This window comes from Xiphophorus maculatus, chromosome 11 (assembly GCF_002775205.1).
Source record: "Xiphophorus maculatus strain JP 163 A chromosome 11, X_maculatus-5.0-male, whole genome shotgun sequence".
In the NCBI taxonomy this organism is placed as follows: Eukaryota; Metazoa; Chordata; class Actinopteri; order Cyprinodontiformes; family Poeciliidae; genus Xiphophorus; species Xiphophorus maculatus.
This window is the reverse complement of record NC_036453.1, coordinates 26,736,774-26,763,380: the sequence shown is the minus strand read 5'-3', so window position 1 is coordinate 26,763,380 and position 26,607 is coordinate 26,736,774. Positions and strand designations below refer to the sequence as shown.

Sequence of the window (26,607 nt, the reverse complement as noted above, 5' to 3'; positions counted from 1 at the left end):
TTCAGGCTATGTTATGGTGACAATAAATGATTTAATAATAGAACAAAATTAACAGCAAGCAAGAGTTTCTTTTGCTTGAATTTACTCTTAATTTTAACAATCTGTAATTGGCTATCAGTCCTACATTTCTGGAGCAGAAATATACTTTTACTTGTGGAAATTAAATGAAAATAAGGGCCTCTTTCAAATGCACAAAAAACCCATCAATACTATTTGTCTAAAACTTTGAAAAAACGTAAATAAAATCTCGCACCGAAATTTTTGCGCGTCACATTTTTATTCTGCTGAGTCACGTCAGAGTTTGATGAAATTGAGCGACTGTAGAGCTGTTCCTTGGTTTTAGGGTTTTTGTGCGGCAGTCTAAATGAAGCAGCAGGGAGGCTGGATCAGTTAAAGTTATTGATGTTGGGTTTTTTGGGGTTTTGTCTGCAGTAGATGAAGATCTGCAGAATGTAAAACAAATATTGTGAAGAGAAATGATTTGTGCCTTGATAGCTTGCAGCCGAGATGAAAAGGCAGCTGGTGTTTCTCTCTTCTCTGCCATGTTTGTGTTCCGTGCAGGTAGCAGCGCGAAGGAGCTGCCCATCTTCGCCAGCAGTGCCTGAGCCCACATATCCTCCGACTGTCAGGGTGTCTGTTAGTTCGCTTGCCTTTCTCTCTCTAGATGTTTGCTTGTCAGTCAGCTCTGTCCAATCTACCTCCTCTTGTCCGTACACCTTTGCCTGTCTGTCTGTTTCCTGCCACTCTAATGTCTGCCTCTCCCTGCTGGCTTCTCCACAACACACACACACACACACACACACACACACACACACACACCCACCCACCCACACACAACAAAGTCTTCTTGTAAAACAAACATCCATTTTTTCCTCTCTCTTTGCTCCTCTTGTGATGAAAGTCCCCAGGAGCACTTCAACAAAACAAATGATGTTCTGTGCTGGAAACCCTGTTCCTTCATCTGCCAGATCCCACCCCCACAACTATCCATTATAACTATGCAACACGTTATAAAAAAATTTAAAAAAAAGTAAAATGCAAACTAGGTAATAGTGCAAAAGTCTAAGACAAGTTTCTTCTGACCATTAGGTAACAGGGAAAAGCTAGTAAAAAAATAAAATAAAATACATCCTTGCTACTTAAAATGGAATCCAGAGCAAAAATGATTGTATCTGCAATGCAAAATATAGAAAAAGATAATCAGTAAGCGTTGTGTTTTTGTAGTTTGCACTGTTTTCAGATTTAGCTCTAAGAAATCATAAAAGTAAAATACTAATTTCAATAATTTCAGCACTAATAAAATATCAACACGACAAAGAAAACAAAATCACACAGATTTCTTTGTCATTCTGGCTAAATGTGCTTCTTTAAGCTACTGAATAATGTGTAGTTGAAAAATCTATGACCATATATGCTATATAACTATAATTATTACTATGTATATGTTTCCTTCTGTGCAATAGCTGCGTTTCCAATGACAATATAATTGTGCAATTCGATATTTTGTTATTAGAAACACGGCAATTTCAGGAAAAGAAAAAACGTGTTTTTTGATCAAACATTTTGTCGGTGTGTCTTTTAATGACTTATCGTGTGAACAAACTTATTTGAGTGTGATTTTGATTCTGTTTCTTGTTTAATGGCAACACTGCAAATGCAAAAACTGTTGACAAATTGACAAAGTTTCGCGCACGCTTGTAATGGAAACACAGCTAATGATTTCGTTTCCCTGAATCTGAGAGCCGACAAAGAAGCGACTCAATTAACCTCAACCTAATGGCTTTTGTTTCAGGATAATTTGAAAAAGTCACAACAAAACCACACATTCAGTGTTTTTATGTGATTTATGACGCAGTCTCCATGAGAACAGATGGGTGAGCAAATACTGCAATTGCAAACAGCCCAAATGTTGCTCCGATACGCTGACGAAACAAAAACGCTTTGCATCGTTGTCTGCTGAATTCTCCTGGAGATTCAGAGCAGCTTACATGACATTTTACAAAAACACATAGATACTCATATAGTTAATTATTACTTAGACAAAGTGTCAGCGCACTTGATAAATAGCGCATATATAACTGTGTGTATTTATGCATTAAATACAAAAAAAAAACAAAAAACGAAAATCAAACGTAAATAGTTTTTCCCCCACCGTCAGCATGATCAGAGGTTCTAATAGACTATTGATGAAAAGCACCTTGGTGACTTCATGAGGGCCCATGCAGACCAGTTCATCCATCAGGCTTGTCAGGGCTCCGCAGCTGCCGTACAGAGCAACAACATATCATTGACAAAGTTGGTTAATTCACACATTACTCACACTACTTTGGAGCTGCTAAATGCACACCCCCCGGGTCTGACTGTGATTTAGGAGCGCTGCCCGTAGCAGACATCAATATCAATTACTGCTGCTATTTAGGGAAAGGAGAAAAAGATTTACCACACATTTATATAGCTAACAATGTCTACACGCAATTTATTTAAGCAATAACCTTCGTACGCACCCGCTGCTTGGAACTGCATTTAATGCATGTATGTTCCCGTCAGAGTAGAAGTTTTTCAACAGGATGGTTTAGCGGTTGGAATATAGTCGACTTTTAACTACGAGGAAGACGATAAACAAGGTCCCTCTTCTCGCCAGAGAAGAGATGGTGTCTAATACAAAACATTGAGGATAAATCATGGATATTAGCAATGATAAATGGTCAAGGAGTCTGAAGATCTAGGGGAATGTTTCAGGGCAGCTGTCGTAGTTTAGCACATCTATAAAAAGGTTGAAAGACGATAAACGATTACTTAACGTCGGACGCAGGAAGAGTTGACGTCTCACGATTGAGTTTAATAAACTCAAAGACTTCCTCCCAGCACAGGAAGACGACACCCGACAATATTGTTTGAACTATATGAAAGTATGAAAATACATCCTCACGACTGCCAAAACTTATAAGGATTTTTTGAAGAAAAAAAAACAAAAGACCTGTTGAGTTGGAACAGGTCTTTTGTTTCCAAACTTTGTATTTCAAGTTCATTCATCCCTCCATCTGAATTTAAGTTAGTACCTCTATTAACTACTTTATTGGTATATTTTTAAAAAACAGTGACAATTTAATATTGTCATGACAACACCGGTGTCTTCATGGGTCTATCGACTTGCATGCAAGTGTTTTGGGGGTGACTGTTAGTACTGTTTGGGACCATTGTTGGTTTCTTGAAATGGAGCGTTTCAGTTCAGATCACAGGGTGTTCCAAGCAGAGGGAGGTAGAAAATGGAAAGCCTTCTTTCCCTCTTTCAGTGTGATCACAGAGATACAAAACTGCTATTATAGCGTGAGGAATAACAGCTTTTGGATCTCCGAAGAAAAGTGCAGATATAAATAGAAAGTATGCCAATAAGAGCTTTGTACACCAGAGTCATCCAGCTTCAGCATACACTTCGCAATTATCCCTACGTAGTTTTAACTAGTGACCGGCTCAAGAACTTTATTTTGGCCTTTAAATTAGTGAATATTTTCCGAGGGGATGGATGAATTTGAAAGACATTATTTTTGGATTTTTCAGTACATACAACCAGTTTTTCTGGTTGTAATCTACACCGCATCAAAAGCGGCCTGGGGAAATTTAAACGCTTGAGCAGCTTCATGCGAACAACAGTAAATTACACATTTATCTCCATGAAAGTTATAGGAGGCATTTGACAAGTCAGCACACATATCAGAAATATTGACTGTGAGTAAAATGGGTCCCAAGACTGAGCCTTGAACTACACCATTTGTGATCTCGAGAAATGTGGCACTAACTCCGAATCGTGTCCTACTTGCCACATAATCTGCAAATCAACAGGAAGCTTGTTTGGCGATATGAAGAAGGATCTCTAGCAAATTATCACATACCTTCGATAAGTCAATAAACAGAGCAACGCAAAAACGTAAAGCCTGACTGAAGAGGGTTTTAAATAATGTTTGATTCTTCAAATTCATTCTGTTGATCACAGGCCACTTCTTCAAATACACTTGCCCGAATACAGAATTTTGAGATCGGCCTGTCATTATTCACAATTGAGGGTTCAGAACCTTTTAGCCATGGAAAGAAAAACGCAAATTTAGCAACTTTGTTCGAGTTGAAGCTTAGATTAAGATTAAGAATGAAAGTTAGAGGATCAGCCAGTAAATCGGCATTCAGCTTTAGAAAAGATTGATCCAAAACTATCAGGATCAGCTGATTTTTTTCATTTATTCACCTTCACTTCCACAAACGTAACACTGTTGCACAACCAGTCCAGAAATGTTTAAAAGAACTTCTCCCAGCTTTGTTGTCGCCCGGTGGCTCATACATGCACTGCTGCGCACCCTCATGTGTCCTGACAACAGCATTAACATCATCTTAATCATCTGTCTCAGGGGAAAATGCTGCCTGCAGTTCCCCTCATTGAATTACAGCTCACTTTTTCTTTCAACATTATGACACTTCTGCACTCGTACCACATCATTACCATCTGCCTGCACATTTCCCGTTTGATAAATTGGGAGTAATGGCTTACAGATAATTTCTGTGCCGTTTTTTGGTCTATAATTGACAGTCAATTTGGTTCTTATTCATTTCTTGACAGCTAATGAAGATTGTCTAACATCGTTGCTCAGCGCTGAGCTAATTGCTCGGTGGGGTTTTTAATCTACGAATACTTGCACCCAGTTGTAATTCCTCTTACAAACGCCCTCGGTCTCCATCCCTCCCAGGTCTCATCAGCATGCAAACGTACAAACCCTCGTCTGACAGCCAGATGAAAGGATTAAGTTTAGGACAAAGAAGATGGTAAAGGTAGCACAAATCCTTCTAGAACACATTTTATAATAATTGTTAAGCTTACAGATCAGATACAAGGTCTGCAGTTTAGAAGCCCCGTCTGTGTTTTTGCTCTGGGCGCTCAGATAAACTAGTAAATGACGCATCCTTTCAAGTCTAGTTGCATTAAGCTGTGTTTTACAAGAACGTCTCATTAGCAGACATGTACAGGTGATGCTATTATCTGAACATAAATCAGTCTCATCTAATCTGTAACTGTTACTTCACTTGACAGTCAGGCTTGACGGCATTTTATAGCTTGACCCCAATAAGAAACTTCAACTGGACTGAAAATAAACCACCTTTTCGTTTTTTGTCATAAATTTGCTGCATTTTCTAAAAGAAAGGGAGGGTTAAGAAAATAATAAAAAAGTATTCTCAACCAAAACATAACAACGAAGACTGACAAAGTCTGAACACGTTCACGGAAAGACTTCTTGTTTGGCTTCAATCACCCAGACAAGAATTTGATTTGTATCAACGTGCTGTACCCTGCTATTTCCTCCTTTTCTATTGAAAGGGAAAAACGTCCTTCAATGCCTGTCACAGCAAAGAAGAACAAGGTTCAGTTCAAGACACTGTAGAGAAGAGAACCCTACTAAGTGCTTTGCTGGACTGATTTCAGTCATAATATTAACTCTTACAGGTCGGAGGCAGACAGAACAATGATCGACACTGATTGTTGTGTATCAGAACTTTGGCAGAGATTGTTCTTAACACTCTGGAAATGTACGTCTTGACAAGCCAAATGCATTATTGTGTAGATAAAGAGATGAAAAAGAGGATTAGACAAATGTTAACATACACAATGTTGCATATGCATTGGCTACGAATAGCGATTAATAAGCACTGAAGGCAGTTATAAACAAAATTAGTAATTTATGCCAAAATTAGCAAGTCGAGACACTACCTGATTATCAGGAGATAATAGTTTTTCAGTTTCGGTTGCTGTTTATGAGGTTTGGTAGGTGTTCAAACAACCAACTCATAATGCAAAGTAAAAGGGAAAATAAAGACATTTCAATCAAGTAATGTTTTATAGTACATTTTTCTAAGGTTATGATCAGGACCACATGAAGACCAGGTCTCCCCACCTACCCCTCCAAGTCAACCACTCACCTGGATTTCCTTTAAGCCATCATCTACTGGTTTGTTTGCTCCATCCCAGTCACCAGCCAGTCATTTGGCAGTCGCATACGTCACTATTCCTCTGCCTCCACTACTTTGATCTGTAGCTGCCTGGCAATCTGCAATTCCTCTCCAACACCGTCCTAAATTCTTTGCACGATAATTATCATAAACGTTTTGGATCACTCACCAACACTCCTCCGCTCTCTGGCAGAAACAAAACCCAGTCCCCTGAGCTGTTCCTCTTTGATCAAATCACCTCATTAGTTTTTTTTTCTTCCTTTTTTGCTTAACAAAATCCATCTCTACAGGTTTGTAGTTAGTTCCTGCATCACAGTCTTTCTAAGTGTGATAGCTGCCCTGAAGAGAGATTATTAAAAATTGAATTTAATGGTACCCTGTATTTCAAAAATTAGAGGATAATTCCTGAAGCTTGTCTTTGCGTTCGAACCAACTTAAATCCAAATGATATTTAGACTGTTGAAGCATGTGTGGTGTGGACCGTTCTATAGCAGAAAATTATATTTTAAGAAGATATTATCGTAAATTATAATTTTAGTAATCAAGTAATCTATTGATTATTGTGAAAATTAATCGATTAAACAAATAAAAAATTTATAAAATAAAATATCGGTAAACTGTGATAATAGCAGTATGACTATTGGACGTCAACATTGGTCCAAATTGTGTATCCTCAACAATTACTTTTCTGTAGCTTAGAAGATTAACCTGTAACAAAAGTAGCTAATTTTTAAGTCAACCTGAGCAAAAATTACACAATTATTTGAAGTTATATTAAATGTAATAATAAAAATAATAAAGTAACAGGCTGACAAAGACATTAAAAACATAATACTCCAGTCTATAGTTTCACCCTCACCTGCTGATTTGACAGATCAGTAGAAGTAAGATTTTTATAGGCCAGCTGACGGCTAGCAGGCACCACTGCACTTAAACACACAGTTCGTTCCTAATGAATGGGACAGCAAATAGAACTGCGATAAGTATTTAATGCAAAAACAATAATAAAGATTATTATCTTGCTGGATGGCAGCCGACTCTTAGCAAAAAATCCCTCACTTAAAAACCATCCACTTGACCAGATAATGACTGCTGGTGCTCCAGGACAAAGTCACTATTTTCAAATTCATTTTAATCAGCACACTTCATGTGGTGCACTACAGCAGATGATGCAATGATGATGGGGAACAGGTTGAATAGATATCAATGATTGCCTGAGGTTACCACGGAGATTCAATAATTTAGAAGCAGAAGCAGGAGATTCCCAATCAGCAATGGATCTGATTTGTTTTTACTTACGGAGGTCAGTATTTTTCACATGTAAGACTGATAAAGTGGCAGGATAACAGTGGAGTTGAGTCTATAAGCAAAACACTTATATAGTCATCATTATAAAGGATAATGAGGGCAGCCAAAAACACATGTTGACTGAGGAAAGCTGCCTTAAAGTTTTCATGTGCCATTACACACGAGATATCTGTTGAAACAGATCTGATAGACCTGTAAACTACTGTTTACTATATTAGCTAGAGCTAGTACCTTTAGCAGGAGCAAACACGATTAGCATGGGCAAACATGAAACCAAAAGAAATTGGAGTATAATAAGTTAGTGTTTAAGGTGATAATGATACATCTTTAAGTCTTTCTAAGACACCATTACAACACATTTCTGAAAATATTTTGATTCAGATGCTTAACATAAACAGCTTCAGTTAGAAACTAGCGCTCTTTGCAGCATTTCTAAGCAACAACACAACAAACACTACATTTTCCTCCATTTGGTTGCCCTCAGGAAAAAAAACTATCGTTTGATCATCTTTAAACTTTACTACCAGAGCAAAGAATATATATATATATATATATATATATATATATATATATATATATATGAGGAAAACTGTTATTTTCTGAGGCAATCTAAGTGTCTAATGCCAGCTAAATTGGCCATGATGGTTTCTCTAACCTTTAAAAGAGAAAGGTGGGAAGCAGGGCAATATCATTATGTATTATGCTCTGTCTGCACAGGGGCAATCAATGCTTCATTTCACAGGAGTCCTACTGGGGGAAAGGCCACTCAGAGGAGGAAAAGAGATGGGGATCGACCATCTTAAAAATACACAGACTCAAGGGCCAGACTGAAGCTCGGGTCCCTGAGGGGGAATCGCGATGATGATAGCCCTGCAGACACCGAAGAGCAGTTGACAAACAGCTGCAGGAGCCAGCAATATCAACAGAAAGCTCTCTTTTCTCAGAGCTGCATTTACAGGCCCATTTATCCAGCGGTGAGGGCCTGAAAGCTGGGCATCCATGGTAGACTATCCTGTCTAAAAGACAAAAGAAATGCGATTAGTGACTGCGAACACTGTAGTGTAGACACACTGCATTGTGCTCATGTGTGTGTGTTTGTTTTTTAAATGTATCAATGAAATAGAGGAAAATAGTTCAACTATTTGGCTAACCATTGGAGTTTAGTATGTTTGATAGGCTCTGGCTGATGATCAGCCAGTCATACTCCAAAAATAATCTTTTTTGCCTGATCTGTGAACAAAGCACGCCCAAGCAAACAATAACACACTTTGGTGTGGAAGTTGTTACAGAAGCAAAAAACGCTTGAAATAGGCCATTTTTAGCATAACTGAATGGTTGGTGGCTAATTCAAGTGGTAACTTTTAAAGAAGCGCCTGGACTAGCAGATATAGGAAAAGGTGAACAGATTCCACCAATTCGGTACTGTTTCATTCATTTTAGCAGTCCAGTACTATCATATATTTAATCTAAGTCAGTTGGTTGTTGTGAAGGAACAGAAATTTTCACTTTGACTAAGCTTACAATAACATTCAGAGCTATCAGTTATGAGCTGTAGTCAAAGTATCTGTACAAACAACTAATATAAAATATGACATTTTCTACCGTCATATTTCTGCTTTGCAGGTCGACTGTAAACATGCAAACATTTCAATACAGCAGAAAACTGCAACACAGAGAGCTGGTTGTTACATCTTTGGTCAGAGATTTACAGCAGAAAACAAATTACTTTGAATTAAATACTCTATTCTGACCTCTCCACTGTGGGTTTTAGCAACACTTTTGTTTAAATATATTAGCACATGTGCCTGCGAGTGAAGCAGGAGTCATTTCCTCTCAGAATGAAGTCGTTTGGTAACGTTGCACATCTAAGCAAATGCAGACAGGGAGAGACAGAGAGAGAAAAAAAAAACAATATCACGTTTTTCATTTTCTCTTGTTGCTAACAATCACCTTGCTGTGTGGATAATGTACACAAGACGATTCTAGCCTTAACTGTAAAAATGACAAACGATTTATTTTTTTGTGTGGAAAAAATGTCAGAGAACAGCCATACAGAGAAACACTCCAAGTACTCAACTACTAGCAAGCTTCAAAATCCAGTGGATATACCAGCAAATTCTTAAACATCACTAACACAGTCAGTCTATTTAATTGGGAGCCTTGGGTTGTTCAAGCATGTGCTGCGGGGTAACTAGACAAACAAGAGAAAACAGAGCAGACTATTGTGGAAAAACATAATAGCTTATCATTGGGTCTGCTTGCTGAGTGATAAGACCCATATGGATAACCTGTGGGTTGCTTGCTCACACTGCCTCTACTCTACGGCTGATACCTTGCTATTAACTGGCACAACTAAATCCATCGTAAGACCCGGCTTTGCTAGAGAGAGTGTGGTAATTCAAGCAAGGGAAAATGTGTGTGTGTGTGTCCTTCACATAACACACACCATGAGAAGTGCTAAATCAACAAAGATCCTGCTGGCATTTACATAAGAGCACCTTTTGATTCGCTGTGCAAACCTCCCATTTACAAAACACACTTAATGAAAGACACAACCAACAGAATCAAGTCTAAAAAAACGGAGCATGCTCGAGCTCTAAAGCAAAGAAAGTCATACTAGATTGTTTATATCAACAATACTTAAATCAAATTCAGCTTAAAATAACGTCTATTAATTGTCCCCTTTGTGGATCCACCACCTCGACCTGAACAGAAGGCTGAGAAGCTTTCTAATCCCAGAGGCTTTGTTGGTTTTGGGGTATGAAATGTCACCTCAATGGGGAGAGAAGAAGGAGCTCTGGTACATGAAGTTGAGGGATACCAATTAGATAGAATAAGACCTGACTAGTTGTTACATAAATGCTGGAGATAGGCACCAGCACCCATCGTGACTCCACAAGGAACAAAGTGTTGGATAATCGATGGATGGATAGAGAGGTGTCTTGTGGAAAAGATGAGCGGCCACTTTAACTAGACTGGACCAACAACTATACATTTATTTTCCTCAAGTCTTCACACAAAGCAGCAGCTTCCAAAATGGCAACTCATCCATTACCCCATCATATAAACCTTCAGATTCTGCCTTGTCAATTCAAATTGGCCTATCACGTCAAACAAGAATAATTTGCATATTCTTGTTTGAATATGGAATATAAATAATATATTATATAATATAAATTATATATTATAATATATTATAAATATAAATAATCACAAAATCCTTCAGCAAACACACTAAGTTATTCCACACTTCTATTACTTTGAAGCTCTACACATGCTCAAACAATCAAAATTCTCATTCCTACTTCTATAAGAGTGCCATTTAAATTAGGCATCCCCTTTATCAGCAATACAAGATGTCACACTCAAATGATGTACATAAAAACATTCTCTGGTACACACGTGCACCCCGGTGTGTTCAGAACACATTATTTAACTTTCAAGTAGTTAAGGAAGAATTTAGTACTTCCAAACACTGAACACAACTCGGACTGCAACTACATTCCTTCCAGCTGTAGGATTGCTCAGGGGAAGAGGTGCTGAGCAGGATTGGTGGATACTGGCAAGCTCCAGCTGAAAGCCTCGGTGTCAGGAGGCTGATAGTTGTCTGTGGTTATGCTATATGGTGATCAGAAGCATACTCTTTTAATGCTTTACCGGCCCCGATCGGTGACTGGATGGTCGGAAGCTACAAGTCTGATACATTTCCGATCAGCAGCTGCACCGTGCATTAGAACTGCCAGGTTCTGCTGACAGCAACACTGTGTGAGTTACACAGTGTTGCTGTTTATCACCAATTCCTCTCCTTCTCCCTCGCACTATAACCCACACTGTGTGCAATGCTGCCTCTGGTTCTGATATAAATTATTACCATAAAGTTAATGATCCATCACAGAAAGGTTCCTTATGGCTCCTGTATAGTTATAATAAATAGTTCAGCAGTCTCACACTTAGCGGCAAATTAAAGCTTTTTTCCTCCCAAATGTGTCCAATTTTGAAGCTGTTGACGGAAGTCAAGAGATATCATCATATGGCACAGATTTTGTTTTCAGATGTTTAAAAAATATAGTAAACTGTAATGTGTCTTATAAAACAGAAAAAGGAGAAATATTTCACTTCTTGTCCGTTGGGTTTCATTTTTGGACCCCTCCGCCCAATGACCTGGAGAATTTTATTTCATATAATTTTTTCAGTTCTGTTGTCAGACAGCTCTGTACAGTAGGCAGTTTTTTTATTTAAGAAATCACTGTTGTAACATTTTATTGTTGAGACGGTTAAATATTAAATTTATCCAGAGGGCAGCAAAGAAGAGTTCTGTTATTTGTAGCTCTTACAGAAAATCCATGTCTCCATTGTCTGTAACTGCAGTATCACAGGAGTGGGGAGTTTGTCCATTTCCAACGGTTATTTGATGAAAGGCAGTAAACTCCGTGCATAAAGACCCCAAACTGGGATTTGAACCCAGAACCTGAAATGTCTGATCAGTGCATCTCCATGAAGAACCACATGGAAAAAAGCAGCTTTACTTTCAATGTTCCTTAGGGATGTATATTCAAAGTGAAGTAGTTCCGCAAACCTATGCAACAGTGATTAATGTGTATCACCAACATTGATTATATGACTAGAAGCAGATGGTGACTCAAAGTGTGATGTGTTGCCACAAGTCTACGAGGATCATGGCGGAGAAACTGTATCATTACGAGATGTGCAGTTAAGCAATGGAGTAAAAAAAAAAAAAAAGAAGGAAAAATATTTCTCAAAATGTTTAACAATGGGAGAAATTAATCAAGAAAAATCTGAGTTCGACACCAGCCTTGGATCTACTTCAGATTCAGCCTCGACAAATATTCATATTCATCAAATATTTATTGTACAAAAACCTGCCAAAAGAAACTCAGAGATTAAATATGAAATAAAATGCCCTGGACTCAATGACTGCTATTGGCAATCATACTAGAATAAATTTCTTAACAGAGGTTAAAATATCCAAATTTGCACAGAAGGGCTGTAAAGCACATGCATTTGTATTGAAAATGTCACTATGTATGGGTACCAATCGAAAACGATCCTGTGCAACATTTCTGTGCGGAACTGAAGTGCAGAACTATATTTTACACCACCAAAAACTTTAAAAGCAGCATCAAAATAAAGTAGAGAGGACTCCCCCTTTTCATTTTATTCTGTGTTTTTTAGAACATTACAGTTTTATTCTTCTACAGGGATGGAGAAAGAGATCTTGACCAAACCAGGTCTTTATGTCGGCAAATTTCAATAGCAATAAGGTACAGTAGTCTGTGGAGGTTAGGGTCTGCAGCCATCTTTGAATAGTGAACATCTGCAGATTCATAAGACTCCCTCTAAAAATGATTAAAACTGCCCATTTTGTTAGTTTACATAAGCTAAATATATTACAATATGCTGTAGTTCATGCTGTAAACCATTTTGATGCTAGTGCAGAAGTTAATATTTAGTCTTACTTTTATATTGTTAAACTTCTCACCACCTGTTTTGTGAGAAAGTTGGCCACCTATGAAAAAAAAAAAAAAAAAAAAAAAAGAGTCTTGTGATTCAATAGAACATTTCGGCATTTGGATAAAGTGTTTTTTTTTTAGCCATTCAAGATTTGTTTATTTTTGAAATGGAAACAGCAATTGCAAAATTGTGTCTTGACAAACTTCATGCACATTTGCAATGGAAATGCAGCTCGTGACCACACCTAACCAGTAAATTCAATGTTCTGATTCCATTTTGTGATAAAAACATCAAGAAGATCCAGAACTAGGATCTGGCATCCAGAACGTAATGAGTTTATTTTGTGCAACGTGTGAGTTAAGATCACATTTTAAAGAGAATCTGGATATTTTTTTCTAGCATCAGCTTTATTACCAAGTCTCTCACTTAAATGTAAAGACTAGGATACAAATTTTAACAAAGGGGAGCATGTAGGGAAAGTTTTTTTTAGCTACTGTATATTAAAACTACACAAGGTCACATAAAACGCCTGATGAGCAAGCAGTGCTGAGAAAAATGGGACAACATGTTCACTAATTACAAAACCAGACCATGCTAATTAGGCAACAAAGTGGCGCTTGAAATAATTTCCCCTTTTAAAACTTAGTGTTTGTTTGCGTCTGTTCTACTTAAAGTCAATTTATTTAAGCAGAGCCATAAAGCAACAGGACATTTCTTTGTCTTGTGTTTCATCTGCTTATATAGGACAAAGCTCCATCACGTGGAATACATATATCCCCCGCATTTGAGCCAACAAAGTTCTCAATCAGCCGAATAACACTGTGGTACACTATCAGCTAAAGAGATCCAATCCACAAACAGAATGCTGAATGTACAGAGTTTATAAAGAACCCCAGAGTCAGCTCATTTCCCAATAAAAGACATCCTGAGCCTGTTAAACTACTGCACACCGAGAGGGAACAGCACCAGAACAAGTCGATCTGCTTCATCAAGGAGTTATGACGTTTTTACGGCCAGGAAGCACAGCAATACGTTTGTTTCTTTGAGGTCATATAAAATTTATAGCAAACCCATTACTGGAATTAAAAAGGAACATGCACAAACAAATTATACGTCTTTTCTGAACACACAAATCTCTAGTAGATGGAAAAATAAAAAGGCTGAAAGAGTGGATCCATTAAGCGGACACAAATATCTGTGACGGCAGCATGGTCCAACAGGAACTGTCCTATAAAACCAGCTCCATGAGCAAGTTCTTGTCCAACCTGCTTTGATTTGTGAAACAAAGCTTAACAAATTGTCCAGTTTTTTTTTTCTATTCTGCCAATGCATTTGATTTACCATTAGCTTGTTTCTTGCTGTGCAATATTAATCGGTGTGTTTCTCACTACCTGTCTTTAGAACCTCCACCCAGCAGACTTCTGGGGCTGCGCCAGACATATCAATTGTTTCGAAAAAGCTGGCATGCTGACAGAATCATCCCCTGAACAGCACAGAGCAGAAAATGCCACATTATTAAATGGAAACCAATCGTCCGTACAGAGCTGTGTGAGAGCAACGCTCTTTATTACTCGATAGTGATTTCCGGTCTACTTTCAGGTCTGACATGAGGATTCTGACTTCGATTGATTCCATTTTTTTTCTTTTAGGAATGCAGACAAAAGAATCTGCCATCTTCTTTAGTCAAGGTCTTAGTTTATAATCTAACAGAAAATCCAGGGATAACAGATTTATCTCCATCAATCCATCAAAGCAGTTGTCACTGACCTTTATGTTTTTGCTAAACTCAAAAATGCATCATAGTACATCCACAATGTTAGGACTTCTTCGTTTTGATGCATTTAATGAAAAGCAGAAAAACAAAATCAAATTTTTCAACATTTGAAGTACAGATCATGCGGATTGTAGCAAGAGCTTGTCGTACAAGAGACAACGCGATATTTCTCATGGAGGCGACCGCTATCTCGCGAATATTAGTTTGCGAGAAAGCACGAGGTTACAATTTTCCTGGTGAAGTTGTAAAAAAGCTACCCCAACTACTCTTAAATTATTTGTTGTTCAGACAATAATGGAAGTTGATAGCATCACTATAACTACGTATATTGAACAGGGTACGTTCAACTACATCACAATCACAGCGTTCGCTTTCAGTTTCAACTGGGGAATGTTGTACGAACTGTCCTATGGCCTGAAGAATATCAAGAAATCAGAAATACAAAGACATCAGGTTGTTGAGCTTGTGGCAAAACTTATAAAAATGCAAAGACATTTTTAGCAACATAAATTTTATCTTTTAATTTTTCTCTACAAGAATTATTACAATCTTGTCCCGTCTTGTTATCGTGAACTCCATATGACTTTTCGTCTTGTCTTGAAAGTTTTATGTATCGTTACACCCCTAATGATCCCGAGTCACAGGAAATCAATGAAAAAATTGATCGCTTGGTCTCTCCATAGTTGATTGGTGGATCTCTAACTGGTGTCTTGTCCCTTTTAACTCTCAGTGTGAAGAGCCAATCCGGTATAGCAAGTTATCAATTAATTTCACATTTTGAGTCATCAAAATCCTCCCCACGCACACACACTCAACATAACCCCAGTAATCTCCACCTTATTTCAGGTGGAATCCCTCATAATTCCGCCGTCTGTGTGCGTCCGTGAGACAGATTGGTGTGAAACTGGATTTCAGAGCTAATAATTGTTTGGGGCAGCAGACATTAAATCGAAGCTGGAAGGTAAATAGAATACACCAAATCCTGGCTGTGTGTCAGAGGAAGGAAAACAAAAATGTCATGAACAGAAAAATACAAGTGGAGGATTTTCACAGCCTTATAAAAGAAAACATTTCTCTTCCTTCAGACACAATTTTTAATGATCCATTTCATTGATATTTTGTCATAGTATCCAGTATTCAGATATGAAATCTTTTTTTCCCCAAATTTCTCTTTTCTTTTGCTTCAAATTCAATCAGTATTCTGTGTTTTACAAAGTAAATATGATTCAAACAGTTTAGAGTAGATAGCTAAAATGCAGATATTTGAGCCCGTCTCTAAAAACACTTATAACTGACAAATTTTAATAGGCAAATGTACCTCAATATGCATTAATACAGAGGAATGGAAATCTCTCTCAGCTGAACACACACACACACCAGGGAGCTACAAATGCTCAAATAAGCTGCTGCTAAGGTGTTTTCTTGATGAAAATGTTTCTGCAAAAGAATTACAAAAAGACACCCGTCACTGTGCCCTGTTTTTGATCTCAGTTGAAAGATTAAATTGTCCATTAACCCATAGTCCACATTTTTCTGTAATCCATTTCTTTATTTTGTGTATGAAAACTCGATTCTGACTTTTCTTTAATATTTTAGTTACTTCTACAAAGGATTTATTTAAGTGGCCTTGATCATTACTTTATGTTGAGCTAAAATAATCTTTTTCCACAAATTATATTCTTGTGATCTTCAAAAATGCAGTGTTTCACTGATCCTTTAGAGTCATGATCAAAAAGCAGGTTGTTTAGATGGTTGTGAATACATCGTAGAGTATTTCTGAGGGAAAGATTGTTTTTCCCTAGTGTAGGGCTTTTCAAATAATCCATAGTTCATTTATTATTACTCATCTTTAAGGGATGAATGTGGGATGAAGTGATAAACTCAGAATAAATGAGCACAGTGGGAATTAGAAGAGGCTGATTCCAGCTGAAGACATTATCCACAAGAAGTTTTGTTTTCTACTCTCTATAGTGGGTGGATGACATGAACGTAAAGTTTTATCCTGATACTTTGTGGTACTATGGTGATAACGATGAAAGTGATAATTAAAAACCATTAGTTATTTTCACATAAATAAGTGTGATTTGTATCACTAAATTGCTCACAGTAACTGCATATAATCATATTATGGAATTTATTGTGACAACAATAAATCAAAATTCTTGTCATGATAAGAAATTTATCATGATAAATTTCATCGTGATACTCTATTAAAATTTAAGCAATCTCAAATTGGGGGGGGTTCTTGTGGGAGGAATTTATTTTTTTCTCATTTGCAGTCTAATGAGACATTGGACCAGTCAAATCATCTGATGTGATATTGGTCCAGGATGTGAGCTTCTTTTTTCAGAAGCTGCCAACTCCTAGCAGACCTCTTTACTAAAGCCCATTCTCAACAATTGTGGCTTTAACCAGTTCTTCCTCAGTCACTCCTGGCCAGATCCATCTTTATTTTGCAGATGCACACTTGAAGATCACTCCACTCAATTACACCACACAGCACTAATTTTACACTTCATATTAGAAACTTTTGTTTTAACCTTAACTTGGTTAAATGTGTTTTTAAAGTCTCTTTCCCAGTTTATTATGGACCTCTGAGCCGGGTTACGATGACACCATTGCTGTTCCTCTCTGCTCCATTTTCTGCAGCAGAGAGAGATTCAAGCTGAAGCAGGTGGTGAGTATGACAATAACAGACAACCAGGGTGACTACCTCATATTGTAGTCACAAGTGCTTATGGTCTGTCTGCTTATGTAACACAAGCAACAAAAGCTATATAGTCCCTGTGCTATGTATGAATAAAAAAAAATCTGAGGCACAATCATAATATACTACTTAGAATGGTGAAACCATAAAAAACTCAGACAGTATCTATAAATAGACTAAAGAAACCTTTTCCGCTGAAGAACAAATCAGTAGACGGGGTACGACCACCTGCTGCCCCTTCAAGCATAAGATTAGGGCAAGATGTCAAGGTTTCTGGGACAACATCCAGTTACACATTATGTTACTCTGAATTTAATACAACCTAATGAGAGCTCTCAGCCTCCAACACATAATCACAGACACACCGGTGCAGTTCAATTGGCTTCTTTTTGCAACCAAATTTCCCTTTAACAAAATATGGAACATAACTACAGACATGAACAAGTTCACCAACCATCTCCCCTTTATGTCTGCTTAGTTTCAGCATCACTGAACATGTTACCAAGTAACCATTGGTTTTGTCTTTTTGTTTCTTTAACAAGTCACTTGCTAAACTAAGACCGTACTTCACAAACTCAAGTAGCTCATGCTAGTCTGACCTGCAGACTGAAGATGTCTGGTTCAACGTCTGTTCATCTAAATTTTGAAAGAAGTAATTAGGTTCCAACACTACTGGAACAGAAAGAAATCACTTATTGTACACAACTTAAAGGCTTCCCAGCTTATTTGCTTTCATTTTGTGCTTACTTTAGTAAAAGAACCAAACCCCTTGAGCAGGGGTCCCCAAACTTTCTCCTGTGAGGGCCACATAACTTGTCCCTTCTCTGATGGGGGGCCGGGGTCAGTTTGTAACAGAAAAAGTGTGACGATTGTAAGAGTGCTAAACATAAAAATGTATTGTTTTTCAGAAAGCACAATCAAATAACCTTTTCTGGATTCTTCAGAGAACAAAAGTCAGGAAATAACACTATTTATGAAATAAATAATAACCAAATAACACTGGGTTCTCCACATAAAAAAAGGGTTAGGGTCAATTATACGCATGTATAAAATAGTTACTAACTAGTAGTTAATAATAAATAAAGTTCATTACTAAGGAACATTTATTTTATTGCAAAAGTCCAACTTATCAAAGAAAAATGCACATATATGAAAATACTCTGGTATTGTTCAGGGGGCCGGACCAAATGTGGAGGCAGGCCGCATCTGGCCCGCGGGCCGTAGTTTGGGGACCACTGCCCTTGAGCAACCTGTCTAGCATCTCGCCTCTGGTGGCGCTGCACCAAGAACCACTGAAGAAAATGATAAGAAAACCTCTCATCAAGAAACTAAGAGCAACTTCCTTCTTCATAAAACATAAACAAAAATGGAGTGCAGTCAGATTTTAGCAGGATTGCTTTTTGTCGTTAGCAAATGAGCCAAGCAAACACTCTTCAATGCTCAGCTGAATATGAGCGGAGGACAAGCACTAGCCCAAGAGATGCGCATTTGTTTTAGTTGTAGTTACCCAGAATGCCCTGTGCTATGGTCCACTTCCTGCTTTTGAAGTGATCTCCGATCCTTTTAGTATTGACATATGCATTCAAACCGCACCAGAGTTCACATCAACCGAGTCAAGGCCTAAAGTCTGCAGGCAGACCTGAGATAATTCTTTTGGTCTACATCAGAGTTTGATTACACATTCACACCTCCACAAACAAACCAGACTTTCTAGTCAAACAAACTAGAGTATGATTAAAGCGGACTAAACAGGACTGGTGTGAATGCACCCCAAGTGTCTTCTAGTAAACATGTCCCCATAAAAATCAGCATAATTACATAATTAATCTAGAAATAGCTAAAATAGCTAAATTAGGATAATCTTTGATTTTTTTTTTATCAAAAAAATCAGAATCAGTCGTAATTTTCAAAAACATCGTATCGTCCAAGAAAAGTCTTATTGGTACTATCACAGCAAAAACTGGCACACATAGAGGGCTAAAAATACTAGCCCTCTTCTACAGTCCCCAGATACAATTTACCTGTGCAGTGAGCAGATTAACCAATCTGACATACAGTATAAGATGGCATCATAGTTTATCACCAAAACAACCGATATATTTGAAAATAGCTTGTACAATTTTCAGATTCCACACCCAAAGAAATACTCGAGATGCTCTAGTGGCTTTTGGAGTCCCGGTGTCTTAATAAAACATTGCTCCCTTGGCCATCACATATTTATAATAGAAAAATGTAACAGTTGTGCTTTACAAGTCATAATTCAGACCTCTGGAACACAGCCTTGGCTGCGTTTGGATATCGAGGAAAATGGATAGCCAGCATACAATAAATCACTCCCTCTCAGAATAAATTGTCGTAGTGTGGATCAAATTGCTTTTTCTCTTCGAAGTGCACAAAGACTCACTGCTGCCATAGCTGCACAGCTCCTTATCAGCTGGAGAAGTTGTGAAAGCATACCCAGAGCAGTACATTCAGCAACAATAGCAGCCCTTTTTTGTGACACAGATAGTAATCTCTGGCTACAGCAGTGCATTTAAAGCAACATCTGCTCAACACCAGCTCACAGAGCAGCCAAATATGCAGAGAGAAGCCAACACGCTGGGACTTCCAAGTACACAGGCAAACCTTATCTTGAAAATTAAAGGGTCCTAGGTTCAATTTAAAGGCAAAGATAAAACAAATTTTAAAAAGTCAGTGACTCACCTCTAGAGCCTCCAGGGTGACAAAGCCTGTGATGGAGAAGCCATCAATGATGTCCTCCTCAGCCGAAGTAGACTCCTTTCGCTTCCTCCGCGGAGGTCGAGGCCGGGATGAGGAAGGCTCCCGTTCCGCCTCCCGCTCGGAGTCGGAGGAGAGGCGAAACACCGAGCCTTTGACGTGGTTGCTCCTTATCCCGTTCGATCTCCTCTCCCGATCCCTCTCCGATCTTGACTTCCTCTTTTTCTGCTGGTTGCTAGATCGAGGTCCGTCCACGTCTTTCATGGCGAACATCCAAGTAAAAACCCACCGCTCTAGAAAGACTCAAACCCTTGAGTGAAAAGCCTCTGGAGGAGAACTTCCACAATATCCCAGAAGGTGTTGTCAGTCGGTTAGATCCAATGCAAATGGGTAATATCCAAGAGATAAAGACTTTTAGAGGAAATTCCAAACTGCATTAAGTCACTCAATCAAGCTGGGTTCCACTTGAAGATTCCCAAAGGCAGTCCATCAAATCCATCATGCCATCACCAAGCTCCCAATTCCATCAAAGGAGGGCCTCTTCAAGTTAAAGCAAATGTCTGTTCAGTGAACGTATCCCTCCAGAGTAAGGTGAACAGGTGCTGCCACATTTTCCTTCCCCGACTGACATCTCTGGCCTAGGGACGGCAACCACACACCTGCAAAAATCAAGACAGAAAAAGTGAGAGAGAGAGCATGCATTTGCACATGTTCACTCTGCAAAGGTCAACAATTATTGTTGTAGAGGATGCTGCATGCTACTGTGCACAACGCAGTATGAATGTTTTATGAGGACAGCTAGAATCACATCTGGTGAGTAAACTCTGGGTTCTTACACAACCGGGTCTTTGAGCTCGGAATAGAGATTGTAACTGTCCGCAACCTTTACCAAACTGGATGCTAAACTGTTGCCTCATTCACAGAACACTCCGCTTATCTACACACAAAGATGAGATGGAAGCTGCCTCTGGTCATTCATAAATCACTAATCAGCCCATCGATATCCTGCACACACACACACAAGCTTTCAAAGACCAAGCCGGCAGAACAAAAGGAAGCGTGGAGCGGTACTCGGTAGAGTCAGGAGAGTAGCTGTATGGCAGTCAGAAGGTTGGGGGTTTGATTCTAGCGTTCCGCACCACGTGTACATGTTTTCTTGAAAGGCATGACATTTAAAGGCAACAATTCGGTGTATGAAGGTTTGAAAGATTGGCTTGGTGGATGAGTGTCATAGAACATAAGTGTTTTGTGAGGTCAGTAGGACTAGAAAAATGCTACATGAGTTTGGGTCTTTTTTCCTGTGGAGTGGTACTCATAAAATGTGTAAGACATCTCCAAATATGCATTTTAAAAACAGGAATAAATATGGTAATTGTGTGTGAATATCTTCTAGCATTTACCTGTCAAAACAGACATGTATTAGTGAGTTTCTAGAACTTTTAGTTTCTGTTTGGGATTTACTTTTAAGATTAACTGAATCGAATGAGCTAGCAAAGTTGGATCTTACTTGAAGTCTTAGATGCGCAGCAGCCACAGGTTGACTTTAACCCACCAATGCCTTTTATCTTTTCAAAAGAAGACACTAATACTACATCTAGGCTCTAAGCATTTTGTGAAAGAGGTTTGTATTTCTGATGAGGAACATTGTTGAAAACAAAAAAGATTTAGATGCTCCTCTAAAGGTGTGAAATGCTATGGAGGAGCATTAGTGATTAGTCTTCTTTAGGAAGACTAATGGCTTCAAAACTGCTAAAAATATAACTATGATTAAAAACCTTTTTAATTAAACCCTAAATAAAGCATTATGTGACTGTGAACTCTCTCCTGCTCTGTGGACCACACAAAAACCGAGCACTGCTCCCTCCCGAACCTGTTGCTGCTCATTGCTGGTGAGATTTCCACACGTTTGGTGGCCGAAAGATTAATTTCGTTCTGGAAGATGTGAAAAAATTAACAAGCAGCACCAGTCACTCTAAGTAAAATAAAGCTGCTAAAATTGCTATTGGAAAGCTGCAAGCCGCATGTCTGTTAAGAAGCCTGACTGCAGACTCACTATCTGATGGGCCAGGTTGATCAATTAACCAACATAGCATACTATAAAAGTATACTAAATTAGATGCAGAACTAGAATTTAACGTTAAATTTTGTGCCTAATTCATTATTTGGATCAGTGTTCTGTATTGTGCCATGAAGGCTTTGAAACTTCCAAAGAAATTTCTAAAAATAAGAATTTTAGTATCAAATGTAAACCTCAAAAATTTAAGTTCCTCAGCAATAAATTAGCCCAAATTTTCTTAATTTTAGGTGATCCGCGAACAGATCAGATGATACTTGCATGAGAAACCAATAATATCCACCGATCTCATCTACTTGTGAAACAATAGTCACCCCACTGTTGCAAAATGAGCAATTTAGCGATTTTTCAGACAGGAAAATCGATACGAGAATCGAAATCGGCCAGTCAGGTATTTTTAAAGATTGGTGATCTGTGCACCTCCACCCCAAACATTAACTTATCAGCAGTTTGAAATCACATTTGCATTGGTGTTGACCAAAAACCATAACAAAATATAGAAAGCACACACCGAATGAACACTTTTGCTATATTTCTGTCATCTAGCAATGAAAAAAAAACTATCAAACAGAAAGGAAATCCAGACAAATGCAATGACTCTTTAGTGATGTCATTCTGCACTGAACCACACCACTCACCAGTGCATACCTCCACTGTCTGACACTGAAGGCATTTGGATGCTTTATAAGATTACTCTGCAACATTCAACAGCTTGCAGGCCTATTTTGCATCCATCTCAAGAATTTAGCCAAGAGGGTAGTAACAAATCCCCATAAAATCACTCTGCCATTGTCCTATAACAAACCACCAGCTACTTAACACATCCAAAAATAACAATTTTGACCCATTACATCACTCAGACATAAAGGAGCATAAGAAAACTTAACCCACAAACTTAGAGCTTTTTCTGAAGAGTCCCTCAAAGCAATAGGTTGGAACAAAGAGGAGACACGTCTTTCTGCATCATCAGACAAACCAGAACTGATTTGTCTCAGTCAACCATCATTCCCAACTTTACATGACAGCCAGTGTGTCCAAGGAGACAATGCAATGGAGCTCATCTGGAATTCTGCAGCACATGCACACACACTCTGCTACACCCTCCAAAGTGGAAAATGTTCAGTTTTAACATTAAAGAAAAACAAAAATCCAAAACAAAGGCACATCCACTAAGCCACCATGCAAGCATTTATAGATGTAGGGATCATTTCAGGACACAGTTCATGCAGTTATGCCAATCTGAAGGGGGAAAAAAACAACATTAAAAACATTAAAGTAAAAACACCTTTACTGTAACGTCACCGTTTGCTTTTTGTCGTCTTCTTTTTTTAAAAAAAACTATGCATTTAACCCTGAAGCCTCGTGCCGACACTCATCTGGTGACACGCGCACACTGCACACACAACTCCCATGCTATTGCTTATTTGAAACAAACTGTGTTCCAGCACTCTCCCTGGCTTTTCCTCCTCAGTGGAGACTCTTTGCCTCGTCTTCGCTCACAGTCCCATTTTGTCCGCCTGTGCTGTCAGTACAGATCTCTGGCTCTGGAACACAGTCCAGCCCACAGCGGCGGCAGCAGCAGCGGACTGGCACTGCCTCCTGCTCCGGCTCGCGCTCCCTCTCTCTCTCTCTCCAAGCCTCATTTTCCACTATAAGAACCCACAACAAAAGCAAGCCTCTTTTTTTTTTTTTTTTTTTTTTTTTTCTTTAAGAGCTCCAAGACACGTCATGCAAAACCAAGAAATGCAAACCCTTGCGAGTGAGGAAGGGACCGTCCGGACAAGTTGAAGGCCTCTTGGTCAGAAGAGGAGGGGGGGAAAAAATAGATAACGCACAAGAAGGTTTGGAGCTGGCGAAATAAATCCCCGCAAAGGAAAACCAGAGGGCACCTCCTCCTCCTCCTCCTCTCCCTAGATCCGAGCTTCAGGATCCCGGAGAAGGGAGACCGGGGCGCAGTGATACTGGCGATGCCGCAGTGCCGCTTTACAGGCTGAGCGCTTCCTCCTCGGCGCAAATAGTGCTGCCTCTGGACACACGTCGGGTCATTATTTAGAAGAGAACGCCGACAACACCGTGTACCTGGCGGCACAGTCAGAGTTTCTAATGGGATGTAGTAGATAGAAGGCTGTGTAGCGTCGGATAAATGTGTATTTGCTATCTGTATCTGTCAAAAATGAAAAATAGGTAGAAGTAATTGTAAATAAAACAATAAAGGTTTGTAGTAATGTGTATGAAAATAATTTATTTTGCTATATTAGAATGGTACCATTTCTTTTACAATTACTTTGTGAACTTCTCTTTCACTTTTTAAGTGATGTGCATTTAGCCTTTTATGTATATAAGTATGTATATGCGTTTTATTTTTTATCAAAACAGAATGGGAGAAAAAATCTGTGCAATACGAGTAGATCATCCTACATAATGAGCATCTGTTCTGTTCATAATATCACTGTGGTATTGAGAAATTCATGATGTTGCACAGATGCACCAATCAACTGTTGAGAAACCAGAATCAACCTATTTTTCAGTGATGAGTAATGACTAATGATCATCTGGTTAAATCAAAAAACAAAAATCTTAAATTTCCCCCCCTATTTATTAAAGCTAGTAGAACAAAGAACTATATACACATCAAATAACAGGCTCTATATAGGTTTGGTTTAATGGAAAGCTTGGCCATGGAATTCATATTTTTCCTGCAAATATGTAACTTCAAAATGTTAACGCTCTTTAGTGTTATTCAAGTTCATAAAAATCCAAAAATAATACAACTCATCTGATGTCAATCTGTGAATTTTATTTAATTTACAGTGGTTGGAAAGTATGCATTCAATACAAAAATAATCTTTGGGTTTTCCAAAATTTGGGGCTTTGGGATACCGCCCCTGTAAGCTTTTTATAAAGTCTGACCCAGCCAATAAGTGTCAAAAGACTGCAAAAAGCAGAAGGTTAAGCTGTTTCAAATGCAGAACAACCAGATTCCACAACACCTTCATCTCTCAAACCATAAGTGTCATGGTGTGTTCTTTTAAAGTGGACCCAGATGCAGAAAGGCAGCTAGTAGATAAAGGATGTTTATTAAAAATTGTGAACAATAACAAAAACTTGCAAGGAACACAGGGAGCCAGAGCAAAATAAAAACAATAATCCAGGAGGAAAAAGCCAGCAGGGACCACAACGAAACAAACAGGAAAAATAGCAGAGTATACTGGGAGGAACTGAGAATGAGTTGTATGTACAGTACAGACCAAACGTTTGGACCCACCTTTTAATTCAATGAGTTTCCTTTATTTTCATGACTATTGACATTGTAGATTCACACTGAAGGCATCAAAACTATGAATAACACATGTGGAAATATGCACTAAACAAAAAAGTGTAAAACAACTGAAAATACCTCCTTATATTCTAGTTTCTTCAAAGTAGCAACCTTTTGCTGTGATTACTGCTTTGCACACACTCTGCATTTTCTTGATGAGCTTCAAGAGGTCGTCACCTGAAATGGTTTTCACTTCATAGGTGTACCCTGTCAGGTTAATAAGTGGGATTTCTTGCCTTATAAATAGTCATGAAAATAAAGAAAACCCATTGAATTAGAAGGTGTGTCCAAACTTTTGGTCTGTACAGTACACTTGGGAAGTTGGTAACTGAACAAGGAGCAGTTGGCTGATTAGAAATGAGTTGCAGGTGTGAGGGGAGGGAGAAAAAGAGAAAAAGGACTAGGGAGTACTCCACACCTGGAGAGTACACAAGAAAATAAATCTAACACTTAAGAATAACTAGACCTAAGAAACATGATTAAACTAGAGTAACAAAGAATAACAAGACACAAGAAATAAACATAAACTAGAATCACAAAGGACTGAGCTAATAAAGTAAAACAAAAACAAGTCTGATCTAATAAAAAAAGAGACTAAAGAACACATAATAAGCAAACCTCAAAACAACTCAGGACCCTAACAATAAGACATCCCATACAGATTTTTATTGTACAAATGTATATTTAGACTTTTTGTTATTGTTTATTTATTATTAACATTGGACCCTTGCAATGGAATGTTGCTCAATATATACGTTTTAAAGATACATTCGAACAACAATAAAGTCTCTCTATGTCTATGTCTATGTAATAGTTTTCTGACCTGTAGTAGACAAATGCTGTCAGTGAGCAGAAAAATGAAGAAGTCCTCGGAGTTGCTGAAAATTAGCAGGCTGGTTCGATGAACGGCGTCTCTCATAGCTGACTAAAACCACCTGAGTAAGCAAACAGGCACCTTACAGGAGTTAGAGTTGAAGATGATGTCATGCACCAGCTTCAACAAACCCTCTATCGTCTGGACAAAGCAGGCAGCACTGTAGGAAATATGTTTTTTTTTTTTATTTATTTCTCCAGTGCATTTAACACAATTCAACCTGATTTGCATTGTCAGGAACTCCGGAATACACAGAAGGAGACCTCAACAATCGCCTGGATCAATCACTACCAAACAGAACAAATAGTTTGGAGTGTGAAGAGTCACGTGTCTAACAAGGGAGTGTACTCTCCCCATTTCTTTTTGACTCTAA

At 38.4% G+C, this 26,607-nt stretch overlaps 1 protein-coding gene across 13 annotated transcripts in view; it reads right to left on the bottom strand.

Annotated features, from left to right (window-relative positions):
* The window catches only part of auts2 (AUTS2, activator of transcription and developmental regulator), a 346,673-nt gene extending 322,518 nt beyond the window's left edge, over positions 1 to 24,155 (bottom strand). For 7 of the 13 annotated variants that reach the window (XM_023342129.1, XM_023342139.1, XM_023342137.1 and 4 more), the window contains exons 1-2: positions 23,793 to 24,154; positions 19,953 to 20,626 (exon numbers count right to left, since the gene is read on the bottom strand). In XM_023342129.1, the coding sequence (XP_023197897.1) occupies positions 19,953 to 20,240 (288 nt within the window). In that variant the 5' untranslated portion in view covers positions 20,241 to 20,626; positions 23,793 to 24,154. Of the gene's footprint in view, positions 1 to 19,952; positions 20,627 to 23,326; positions 23,720 to 23,792 lie in introns of those variants that run through there. The other 6 variants (XM_023342134.1, XM_023342133.1, XM_023342141.1 and 3 more) reach the window with 4 other exon arrangements.
* Positions 24,156 to 26,607: the final 2,452 nt, after the last annotated feature.